This window comes from Pelophylax lessonae (genome assembly GCF_965119305.1).
Source record: "Pelophylax lessonae genome assembly, chromosome: 11".
NCBI classification, from domain to species: Eukaryota; Metazoa; Chordata; class Amphibia; order Anura; family Ranidae; genus Pelophylax; species Pelophylax lessonae.
Genome location: NC_138778.1, coordinates 229,840,833 through 229,853,290, shown reverse-complemented (window position 1 = coordinate 229,853,290; position 12,458 = coordinate 229,840,833). Strand labels below are relative to the sequence as shown.

General features: G+C 46.4%; 1 protein-coding gene across 1 annotated transcript in view; it reads left to right on the top strand.

Moving 5' to 3' along the window:
* PREX1 (phosphatidylinositol-3,4,5-trisphosphate dependent Rac exchange factor 1) overlaps positions 1 to 12,042 on the top strand; it is a 362,103-nt gene extending 350,061 nt beyond the window's left edge. The window contains exons 34-40 of the mRNA XM_082271747.1: positions 416 to 559; positions 1,121 to 1,238; positions 3,879 to 3,936; positions 4,095 to 4,282; positions 4,650 to 4,752; positions 6,664 to 6,731; positions 11,037 to 12,042. Coding sequence (XP_082127873.1) covers positions 416 to 559; positions 1,121 to 1,238; positions 3,879 to 3,936; positions 4,095 to 4,282; positions 4,650 to 4,752; positions 6,664 to 6,731; positions 11,037 to 11,079 — 722 coding nt within the window. The 3' untranslated portion in view covers positions 11,080 to 12,042. The remainder of the gene's footprint in view (positions 1 to 415; positions 560 to 1,120; positions 1,239 to 3,878; positions 3,937 to 4,094; positions 4,283 to 4,649; positions 4,753 to 6,663; positions 6,732 to 11,036) is intronic.
* Positions 12,043 to 12,458: the final 416 nt, after the last annotated feature.

Genomic DNA, 12,458 nt, shown 5'->3' with positions numbered 1-12,458 from the left:
GGTTAATGTATGCCTGGTGCTTACTAACGTGTGTGTGAGCTATGCTGAACCCTGCAATCTGACCCTGCCTGTCACTTAGGAGCTCCGCCCGCTTTGTTTACACAAGCGGGCGGATTTCCACACTAGATCCCCGACGATTGGGGAAGAGCAGCGGCGATCGCCGCCGCTCCTCCCCTGGCCCGACTCCCGCTGTAACTGAATACAGAGGGAGCGAGCCTCCAGCGGCGCGCGCGCGCCGCCGAGAGAGGGGAATGTCTGGTGACGTAGGTCTACGTCGCCAGACGATAACGAGCCACTCTGCCGCAGTACAGTCAACGTGACTGGTTGGCAAGTGGTTAAACCTAAAATGTCAAAAGTGTTAGATTCTTGTATGATTATGAAGGATGGCATCTAATAGATATATGTTCTTCTTCAGATACAGCAGTCTTCCACCATATTGAGGGAACAAGACAAGCGCTGAAAGTAATCTTCTACCTGGACAGTTTTCACTTCTCCAAACTGCCCACCAAGTTCGAGCACGGCGGCTGCCTGAAGCTCCAGACTGTCCTATTCACTAAAGGTATCCGATACTTAACCACATTCTCATACACAGCACTAGTGTGGCCCATACTGGAATTTACTGCCCAGTTCTGGACATCAGACGAATTATCTTAAACTGGGCTAGTAACAGGGCAATAAAAACTATGAGCAGCATGAAGGAGCTCCGCTATGGACATAAGCTGCCAGGCCTGAATTTAGGACCTACATGAGATGAGGCCATTGGGGAGGGGGCGGGGGGATCAACGTAAAAATTAACCCAAAAATATTATAATTTCCCATAAATGTGGAATGGGGATTTCTTGTGTAGATGAAAGGATTCCTGAATAAGTAGTGTTGGCCAAACACTGCTATGTCTTGGAAATCTGCTTCTGTACTGTCATTGGGTATAATGAGATGGACACTTTGTAACATCTGAGAGAAAGAGAAATGGTTTCCTCTGTTCAAGGAGCACAATAATCCTTGATGACGAAGGGGTTCGATTGTCAGTTCATCTTACCAGTGCGAGTGTTAAAGAGCGAAGGTGATTTTCACTGTTCTGTATCTGTGGGACTCTATTAATGTACATATGTCACATTTTCAGCTGTCGAGAGCCTCGAGGGCCAATCTCACCCGGGATCGAACTTGTCACTGGAGGAAATTCAGCAGCAGATCAATCATGTGTCCATGGAGAAAGTGCAAAGCTATTACCGGAAGCTCAGGTACCAAACTTCAGGGGAGTTGGGGGTAAAAAGAGCTGTGTGCTGGGGGGGAGGATAGCGGTAATATAGAAATATATGCCCGGGGAGGAATGGGGGGATGTGAAGATATGTGCTGGGTAAAGTTGGGGGAAATATGTAGCTTTGTGCTGTGGGAGTATTGGAGGGATATTACACTATATGATGAGGGAGGGAAGGTGTGATATGGAGATATGTGCTGGGGTAGGACACAGAGTTGTGTTCTGGTGGAGGTGATATGGAGCTATGTGTTGGGTGATTAAAAAAGAATAGCACAACCATGCAAAAGAAATGACTATTAAATATGGAGACAATCCATAAATAAAAATGGGGGTTTAGTCCCACCATATGGCCATATCGTGCTCAAGCCCACCACTTTGCAGTGCATTAGCACATCCATCCCAGCAAGGAGTGTTGTCTCCAAGGGTTGGAGAGGCTGGATTCACCCCTTTTTTATGGATAGTGTAGGATCCACTGATAATGGGGTACTTTGACGCAGTGGTGGGCTTGAGCACGATATGGCCATATGGTGGGACTAAATCCCCATTTTTATTTATGGATTGTCTCCATATTTAATAGTCATTTCTTTTGCATGGTTGCGCTATTCTTTTTTAATATACATGTTGCTTGGTCCATAGCTGCACCAGCTTTAGATATACATGTTCAGGGTTTGCTCCCCCAATTTTTTGCTTGTTTATTATGTGTTGGGTGAGGATCGTGGTGATATGGAGATGTGTGTTGGGTGAGGTTGGGGGTGATATGGGGATGTGTGTTGGGTGAGGTTGGGGGTGATATGGAGATGTGTTTTGGGTGAGGTTGGGGGTGATATGGAGATGTGTGTTGGGTGAGGTTGGGGGTGATATGGAGATGTGTGCTGGGTGAGGTTGGGGGTGATATGGGGATGTGTGTTGGGTGAGATTGGGGGGGTGATATAGAGATGTGTGCTGGGTGAGGTTGGGGGTGATATGGAGATGTGTGCTGGGTGTGGTTGGGGGTGATATGGGGATGTGTGTTGGGTGAGGTTAGGGGTGATATAGAGATGTGTGTTGGGTGAGGTTGGGGGGGTGATATAGAGATCTGTGCTGGTGAGGTTAGGGGTGATATGAAGATGTGTGCTGGTGAGGAACGTGGTGATATGGAGATGTGTGCTGGGTGTGGTTGGGGGTGATATGGGGATGTGTGCTGGTCAGGATTGGGGTGAAATGGAGATGTGTGCTGGGTGAGGTTGGGGGTGATATGGAGATTTGTGCTGGTGAGGATTGGGGTTATATGGAGATGTGTGCTGGTGAGGATTGGGGTGACATGGAGATGTGTGCTGGTGAGGTTGGAGATGATATGGAGATGTGTGCTGGGTGAGGTTAGGGGGGATATGAAAATGTGTGGAGATGTGTCCTGGGAAGGGTGGGGGGTTATATGGAAATGTATGTTGGGTGAGGTTGGGAATGATATGGAGATGTGTGTTGGGTGAGGTTGGGGGTGATATGGGGATGTGTACTGGGTGAAGTTGGGGGTTATATGGAGATGTGTGTTGGGTGAGGTGGGGGATGATATGGAGATGTATGCTGGGTGAGGTTGAGGGTGATATGGGGATGAATGTTGGGTGAGGTTGGTGGTGATATGGTGATGTGTCCTGGAAAGGGTGGGGGTTATATGGAGAGATGTGTACTGGGTGAGGTTGGGGGTGATATGGAGATGTGTGTTGGGTGAGGTTGGGGTGATATAGAGATGTGTACTGGGTGAGGTTAGGGGTGATATGGAGGTGTGTACTGGGTGAGGTTGGGGGTGATACGAAGAAGTGTACTGCGTGAGGTTGGGGGTGATAGGGAGATGTGTACTGGGAAAGGTGGAGGTGATGTGTACTGGGTGAGGTTGGGATGATATGGAGATGTGTACTGGGTGAGGTGAGGGTGATATGGAGATGTGTGCTGGGTGTGGTTGGGGGTGATATGGAGATGCGTGCTGGGTGAAGTTGGGGGTGATATGGAGATGTGTGTTGGGTGAAGTTGGGGGTGATATGGAGATGTGTGTTGGGTGAGGTTGGGGATGATATGGAGATGTATGCTGGGTGAGGTTGAGGGTGATATGGGGATGAATGTTGGGTGAGGTTGGTGGTGATATGGTGATGTGTCCTGGAAAGGGTGGGGGTTATATGGAGAGATGTGTGTTGGGTGAGGTTGGGGGTGATATGGAGATGTGTGTTGGGTGAGGTTGGGGTGATATAGAGATGTGTACTGGGGGAGGTTGGGAGTGATATGGAGATGTGTACTGGGTGAGGTTAGGGGTGATATGGAGATGTGTACTGGGTGAGGTTGGGGGTGATATGGAGATGTGTACTGGGTGAGATTGGGGGTGATACGAAGAAGTGTACTGTGTGAGGTTGGGGGTGATAGGGAGATGTGTACTGGGAAAGGTGGAGGTGATGTGTACTGGGTGAGGTTGGGATGATATGGAGATGTGTACTGGGAAGGGTGGGGGTGATATGGAGATGTGTGCTGGGTGAGGTTGGGGGTGATATGGAGATGTGGAGGGGGATGATACAGTAGTAGATGATCATGCAACTATTTATTGGGTTGTCACCGTTTATGATGCCTCTGATGTAACATTTCTTATTTGTTTTGCTCTCAGGGCCTTTTACCTGGAAAGGTCAGCAGATTCCAACACAACGGCTATAAAGATTGATCAGGTAAAGATTTTATTCTTGTAAATTTGTAAATAATCTTTGCAAGGTCACATGGTTTTCTTTCCAACATTAATTCAAAAGTGAATATTTTATTGTATAATTTATGACAGTTCAGGGTTCTCTCGGTGATTGAGTGACGTTACACTGTTGTGTTTTCTCAGCTGATCCGTCCAATGAACGCCCTGGATGAGCTGTGCAGGATCATGAAATCCTTTGTTACCCCAAAACAGCCCCAGTCAGATTACTGTAAGAATAACACATTGGGGACCGGCTTGTTACCCATCTCCTCTGAGCTCTGTTACCGCCTGGGTGCCTGCCAGATCGTCATGTGCGGCACCGGGATGCAAAGGTGAGTGGTCCGATAACAGTTCTGCCACTGCGGGGGAGGGGGGTCTGTGTACTTTATAAATTGGGTCGCTTACAGAATTGGTGAAGACTCTTACTGGGTTTCATATAAGTGGTTCTTCATGGGACTCCAAGGATAAAAACCGGTAGGGTGACCAATATGGGCTTGGCTTGTCACAGGGTCAGAGCCCATGATAGGAAATCATGGCATCCAACAGCTGGTCGTCCCTTTCTCTATGGAGAAGAGGGTATTTCACCGTTGTTACGGTTAGTTTGTCCTAGGAGATGCAATATAAGAGGATCTCCTTCAACCTCACCTTTGGTATTATGTTGAGTGGAAACAATTCTTGATGTATTTCTGTTCTGCTCAGGAGCACCTTAAGCATATCGCTGGAGCAAGCCGCCATCTTGGCCCGCAGTCACGGACTCCTCCCCAAGTGCATCATGCAGGCGATGGACATCATGAGGAAACAGGTGAGTGCCACAACTTGGTAAAGTTATATTTTGCTTGAATGAGGCAGCTGGGGGGGCTGGGGTGTCATGGAGGAGGATATTAGACAGGTGATTCTATGGCACAGCTAAGGGCAATGGTCTTCCTTATATTAATCAGTATTGAAAGGTACATTGTAAAGTGCAGCATTCATGTTTTCATGCTATCACTCTGTATCTGAGAACCCCCCCTCCCATTGGTTTATTTTTCCTGCATGTTAGTGGGTGGGCAGTTCTAGCACAGCTGCAATTAACCGGTCCTTTGTGCATCAATAAAATTTGTGCAGGTCCTGATCCACATTTATAGCTTTAGAACATGGTTTGACGAGCTCGGAACTCAAGCTGTAGTGAAACTACAAATCCCATCATGCATCTGGGAAGTCTTGCAATGCTTTATGTTGTTCCACAACAGCTGGAGTGCTTAGGGTGCCTTTTCATGCTTTCGAACAGTGGTCTTCAACCTGCGGCCTGTGGGCCAGATGTGACCCTTTGCATGCCTTTATCAGGTCCTTGGGGCACCACTCGACCCACTGACACCAATGATGGGGTGCTATTCCTCTCACACATATCAATGATGGAGCACCATTCCTCCCACTGATACCAACAATTGGGAACTATTCCTCCCACTGATACCAAAGATGGGGCACTTTCCTCCCGCTGACACCAACGATGGAGCACTATTCCTCCCACTGATACCAATGATGGAGCACTATTCCTCCCACTGACACCAATGATGGTACACTATTCCTCCCACTGACACCAACGATGGAGCACTATTCCTCCCACTGATACCAATGATGGAGCACTATTCCTCCCACTGACACCAATGATGGGACACTATTCCTCCCACTGACACCAATGATGGGGCACTATTCCTCCCACTGACACCAATGATGGGGCACTGTTCCTCCCACTGACACCAATGATGGGGCACTATTTCTCCCACTGACATTAATGATGGGGCACTATTCCTCCCACTGACAGCAATGACTGGACACTATTCCTCCCACTGATACCAATGATGGGACACTATTCCTCCCACTGACACCAATGATGGGGCACTATTCCTCCCACTGACACCAATGATGGGACACTATTCCTCCCACTGAAACCAATGATGGGACACTATTCCTCCCACTGATACCAATGATGGGACACTATTCCTCCCACTGAAACCAATGATGGGACACTATTCCTCCCACTGATACTAATGATGGGACACTATTCCTCCCACTGACACCAATGATGGGGCACTATTCCTCCCACTGACACCAATGACGGGGCACTATTCCTCCCACTGACACCAATGACGGGGCACTATTCCTCCCACTAACACCAATGATGGGGCACTATTCCTCCCACTGACACCAATGACGGGGCACTATTCCTCCCACTGACACCAATGACGGGGCACTATTCCTCCCACTGACACCAATGATGGGGCACTATTCCTCACTTGAATACTAATGATGTGGCATTATTCCTCCCATTGAAACCAATGATGGGGCATTATTTCTCCCTTGAAGAGCAATGATGGGGAATTGTTTACTCCCACTGATACCAGGGCCTTTTCTATTCCCACTGGCCACAGTCCAGCTCGCCTGAAGGATAGTAAACTGGCCCCTTTTTTTAGAATGTTTTGACACCCCTCCTTTAGAAGATCTCCACGCGATGGGGCAATTGGGTATTTCAAGACTACTAACAATAACAGATAGGTCCATGGTATGCATCCCATTTTTACCTTCAAACCGTTTAATTTGCTCACCAAAATTCATTACAAAGTGTAGATTTCGATCACTTCCATCTCACAGCGAGCTCACCTCCGATTTCTGAGGTTCAGGATGGCCTTTGTACACAATCCACCCATATAAATGAACCCGTCTTGTTTGTTTGTAGGGTCCACGTGTGGAAATCACAGCAAAGAATTTAAAAGTCAGGGATCACCCACTGCAATCTCCGCCAAGGTAAGTCCATAAAGCTGATGATGTAATTCACAAACATTTCTCTAGAAGAATTTGTTGGCCTTCTTAAAGGTGAAATATTGGATGTAAACCTGACGTATGGGTGGATATTTTTCTAAATGAACCAGAGGAGTGTTTAGGAGCTGTTAATAAATATGAAGGAAAACAGAAATTACGCCAAAGAATGTTTATTCCCAAGGATAATCCTTGTCTGTACAGCTGGAGTTCCACTTTAAGATTATAAAAAGCCTCAGATGGTAGACAACGATGGCTGCACAGCTTCATTAAATGTACATTATAAATGCTCTATGAGCTGCTTACAGATTCCTACGTGCCAGGATGCTACTTTTCAGGAGCACTTCAAATTTTAGAAGTTTACTTCTAAAAAAGCAACATGAAGCTTAAAAAACAGCAGAGAGAGCGCCAATCTAGTGCAGTAAATAACTTTAATAAATATAAAATCAGTGATTGGATGCACAAGAATAAGATATCAAGATCTGTCCAGAGGCAATCCTCCATGTAAAGACCAGGAATGTCCCTAGAAGTGACCGCGCATGAGCCCAGAAGAAGACGACAGGAACCAGCACTCTGTGGCCCATGTCAGGGTCAGGAACAGGAAGAGAATCCCACAGTGGATCTCCATTTAAGGGAACCCTGAAACATGTTGCTGTAATAACCCACTTGCTACTCCGAAAATGTTACCTAGACTGAGTTGCAAGGACAATGTTGCTAGCCATCCTTTAGCTGCCCTTTAGATTTCCCTTTTGGGGTGGGGTGTCCTTTGTCAAGTCACTTTATGGATCTCCATGGAAGGAAGCAATAGACTGCCAGGAGAGTAACAGTTACTGAAATCTTCACAACTCACCCTATGCAGCACTCCTGAGTAGTGGAGCACCGAAATTTCAGCAACCAAAATTTTCGGCCAAAAATGGGCCTATCCCATTTTGGCCGAAAGAGGGTCATATATGCCGAAAATGAATGGCCGCTGCAGCAGCAGCTTTCACTTATATGGTGCGTGATCGGCCGTGGCCGGCTCCCGAGACCCGCCGTTTGTACCTCCTCGTCCACTCTGTGCTAGACTGGTTGCTAGAATCGCCAGCCGCCTGGCGTCTAGCAACCAGTGACGTCACGGTCCCAAGAGGAAAGCTAGACTGAGAAGAGGACCCAGTATGCAGAGCGGAGGAGGATCTTCCTCGTCCTCCTCCGTGCCTATGATATGATAGAAAATAGATAGAAATGATAGAAAAAAAAATATTTTAAAATCATTTGGAGGAAAAAAGTCATTTTCAGTTTTCGGCCAAGGGCATCCTGAATTCTCAGTTTCTGTTCTCGCCCCAGAATTTTCATTTCGGTGCATCCCTACTGCTAAGTAGTAAGGAGGTGGCTATGGCAATACGTTTTGGGGTGAAAAACCGTCTGTCAAGCTTCTTCATGGCAACACTTTCAGGTAGCAAAGGGGTAGCTATGATGATGCGATTTGGGGTGTAATCCTCTTTGTCAAGCCTGAAAGAGGCTTAACTAAAGGGATTATTCCAGCCTGAAACGTGTTGCTGTGGTACACCACTTACTAACCAGAAGTGTTGCCTAGACTGAACCACAAGGATGCAGCTGTTACCATCTGGCAAATTAATCGCTCCCACGGAGATCCAACATATTTCAGAGTGAAATCCCTTTCGAATTCCATTTAGGGTCGAATCTCTTTTGTCAAGTTTCTATAGATTGTATTTGAAGGGAGTGGTGGACCCACCAGATGGTAACAGCTAGTGGAGTCTTCAGAACTCAATCTATGCAACACTCCTGGGTAACGAAGAGGTGGCTATGGTGATACGTTTTGGGGTTAAAAAAAACTCTGTCAAGCCTGAAGGAGGCTTGCAATTTAGAGTGGAATCCCAATTTTGGATAGAATCCCCTTTGTCAAGCCTAAAGGAGGCTTGACAAAGAGGATTCTACCCTGAGTGGGGATTCCACTCTGAAATGGGGATTTCACTCTGAAATGCATTGCCATAGTAACCACCATTGCCATAATTCTCACATCTCAATTTATGCAACACTACTGGGTAGTGAGGAGGTGGCTATAGCAAAAGATTTTGGGGTAAAAAAACTTCTCTCAAGCCTCAAGGAGGCCTGCACACCTGAGTGGAATCCCAATTTTGGATAGAATCCCCTTTGTCAAGCCTGAAGGAGGCTTGACAAAGAGGATTCTACCCCGAATAGGGATTCCACTCTGAAATGCATTGCCATAGTAACCGCCATTGCCATAGTTCTCACAGCTCAATTTATGCAACACTACTGGGTAGCGAGGGGGTGGCTATGGCAATACGTTTTGGGGTAAAAAAAACTTCTCTCAAGCCTGAAGAAGGCCTGCACTCCTGAGTGGAATCCCAATTTTGGATAGAATCCCCTTCGTCAAGCCTGAAGCATGTTGCTGTGGTACACCACTTGCTACCTAGAAGTGTTGCCTAGACTGAGCAACAAGGATGCAGCTGTTACCATCTGGCAAATCATTCGCCCCTACGGGGAGTGAAATCTCTTTCAAATTCCATTTAGGGTCGAATCTCTTTTGTCAAGCCTCTATAGATCTCATTTGAAGGGAATGCTGGACCCACCAGATGGTAACAGTTAGTGGAATCTTCACAACTCAATCTATGCAACACTCCTGGGTAGCGAAGAGGTGGCTATGGTGATAAAGTTTTGGGGTAAAAAACGGTGTCAAGCCTGAAGGAAGCTTGCATTTCAGAGTGGAATCCCAACTTTGGATAGAATCCCCTTTGTCAAGCCTGAAGGAGGCTTGACAAAGAGGATTCTACCCCGAATGGGGATTCCATTCTAAAATGGAGCTTCCACTCTGAAATGTATTGCCATAGTTCTCACAGCTCATTTATGCAACACTATTAGGTAGCTAGGAGGTGGCAATGGCAATATGTTTTGGGGTAAAAAAAAAAACCTTGGAGGCTTGCATTTTAGAGTGGGAATCCCCATTCAGGGTAGAATCCCCTTTGTCAAGCCTCAAGGAGGGTATCCACTCTAAAATTGGGATTCCACACTGATATGCATTGCCATAATAACCGCCATTGCCATAGTTCTCACAGCTCAATTCATGCAACACTACTGGGTAGCAAGGAGGTGGCTATGGCAATAGGTTTTGGGGTAAAAAAACTTCTGTCAAGCCTCAAGGAGGCCTGCACTTCTGAGTGGAATTCCCGTTTGGGGTAGAATCCACCTTTGTCAAGCTTCAAGGAGGCTTGACAAAGGGGATTCTACCCCGAATGGGGGTTCCACTCTAAAATGCAGGTCTCCTTGAGGCTTGACAGAAGTTTTTTTACCCCAAAACTTACCATCTGGCAAATCATTCGCTCCTACGGAAATCCAACATACTTCAGAGTGAAATGCCTTTCTAATTCCATTTAGGGTCGAATCTCATTTGTAAAGCCTCTATAGATCTAATTTGAAGGGAGTGCTGGACCCACCAGATGGGGACCGTTAATAGAGTCTTCACAACTCAATCTATGCAACACTACTGGGTAGCGGGGAGGTGGCTATTGCCATAAGTTTTGGGGTAAAAAAAACTTCTGTTAAGCCTCAAGGAGGCCTGCACTCCCATTTGCGATAGAACCCCCCTTTGTCGAGCTTTAAGGAGGCTTGACAAAGGGGATTCTACCCCGAATGGGGGTTCCACTCTGAAATGCATTGCCATAGTAACCGCCTTGCTACATAAAGTGTTGCTTAGACTGGGCCACAAGGATGCCACTGTTACCATCTGGTGTGTCCTTCGCTCCTTTCCATGAAGATCCACTTCAGAGTTCTCTCTCTGCTCTCAGCCCTGCTGCTGGCCATGGAAGACTGCTGCTTTCTGTCCTGGACTTCACATAGAGCAGGGGTCCTCAATCTACAGCTCTCCAGCTGTTACAGAACTACGCATCCCATGAGGCATTGTAAAACTCTGACATTCACAGACATGACTAGGCATGATGGGAATTGTAGTTCCTGAACAGCTGGAGGGCCATAGTTTGAAGACACTTGACATAGAGGATTGCCTCTGAGCGGCTGATAAGCTGATTGGCTCTCTGTTGTCTTCATTTCTGAATACTGGTGATAGTTTCCAGGTCATCCCTAGAGAGCTGTAAGATCTATGGCATGATGTAGGTGGATTTTATTCTACTTGGACCCATCTTGACCAGTATATAAGACTAGAATTGTCTTTGAACACTTGGATTACTCCATTAAAACTAACCTGTCTAGTAACCTTAGATCTGTGTTGTGTACATGAAACATGCTTCTTCTGCTCCTCACGATGAGCTCTTTCCACAGGATCTTCAGACTCTGCGTACCGCCAGTAGACGGGGACCTGTGAGTACGCGGGGGTGAGATGAGTCCCCGGATGGGTAAATGAAGGAGTAGCGCCAGAGGCCCTCTGATGGATGTTATACTCTCCGGATTGATAAAGCACAAGCACTGCAATGATTCATGGGTCTGCATCCATTTTGCGCCTGCTGATGGACAAGCTGTGGGTGCTTCTATTGTGCCAAGGTCCCGGGGTATGGATGGAGCCATGTATATCTACAGGATCCAGGAGGAAATCGCAGAGCGACAAGTTCAAAGAGAGACGTTGGACTCTTTGTTGCTTCTGATGTTCCAGCACAAAAAAAAAAACTTTGCTTCTGCAAGATAAGTTATTGTTACAAGTTTGTATTCTGACTTCTACACTTGGAAGTGGAGTGCCGACTTCTCCACCAACCGCAGCGGTCCAAATTTTGCACTCCAGGATCCTTACGTTACGTTTTACTTTTTTGCTTTTACTTGAGATTTTATTGTTGTTTTATAAGTGGAGTTCTACTTTTATAATTAAAGATGCTACAAGTTCATCGTCTTATTCCTGCCATACGCATTACGGAGTATAAAGGACTCTTCTTCTGCCCAGGAAATGCCCTTTACCCAGAATCCTCTGCTCTAACCTCTGGGACCAAGCTTCTATAAGTTATAAGTTTATGCGGATAACTCTGCTCTAATATTTTTATTTAAATCTTTTTTTTTTTTTTTTGATGCGGTTATAGTTGTAGGATATTGGAGAGTCGATGTAAATATCGGGACGTTTTGTATTTGTGGTAACTTGCGCCAGTATCAGTATTCTATGTTTACAAGGCTGTAGGAGCGGGGGCGGGAGTTACTGAACCTTCGAGGTGTTTTGTACATTCGCTGAGGTCTCTGAAGAACGGTGAATTAAGCCCAGAGATCTCAGCGGATCCTGTTCTTTAGATTGTTTTGTATTTGGTATTTCTACTGATTTGTTGGAAGTTAATAACGCACATTACCAGCCACCATCGGAGGGTGTTCTTCACTTTACCCGTCTTCTGATACAACCTGACCTAAGGATCATCCAACCTCTGAGCTCTTGTATGTGGTATGTGCGATTTTCTCGAGGAACGCTGTCGTTCTTGATGTTTCAGATCCCTCAACTTTTTGGCGTGGAAGGTATGGCCATGCTGGGTTCAGGGAAGGAGGGGGTCATACCACAACTATACACTAGTCAGGAGAATAGAGCTTATAGGAAGGAAGAGATCAGGCTGGAATCCCTTTCATTACACGTCTTGTTGCATATCAGCTGATAGAAACATTTCTAACCTGAATAAACCACATCTGTCCTGCCCTATAGAGCCATTGTATTATGGTATTCCTATCATTTGTCCTGCCCTATAGAACCATTGTATGAAGGAATTCCTATCACCTGCCCTA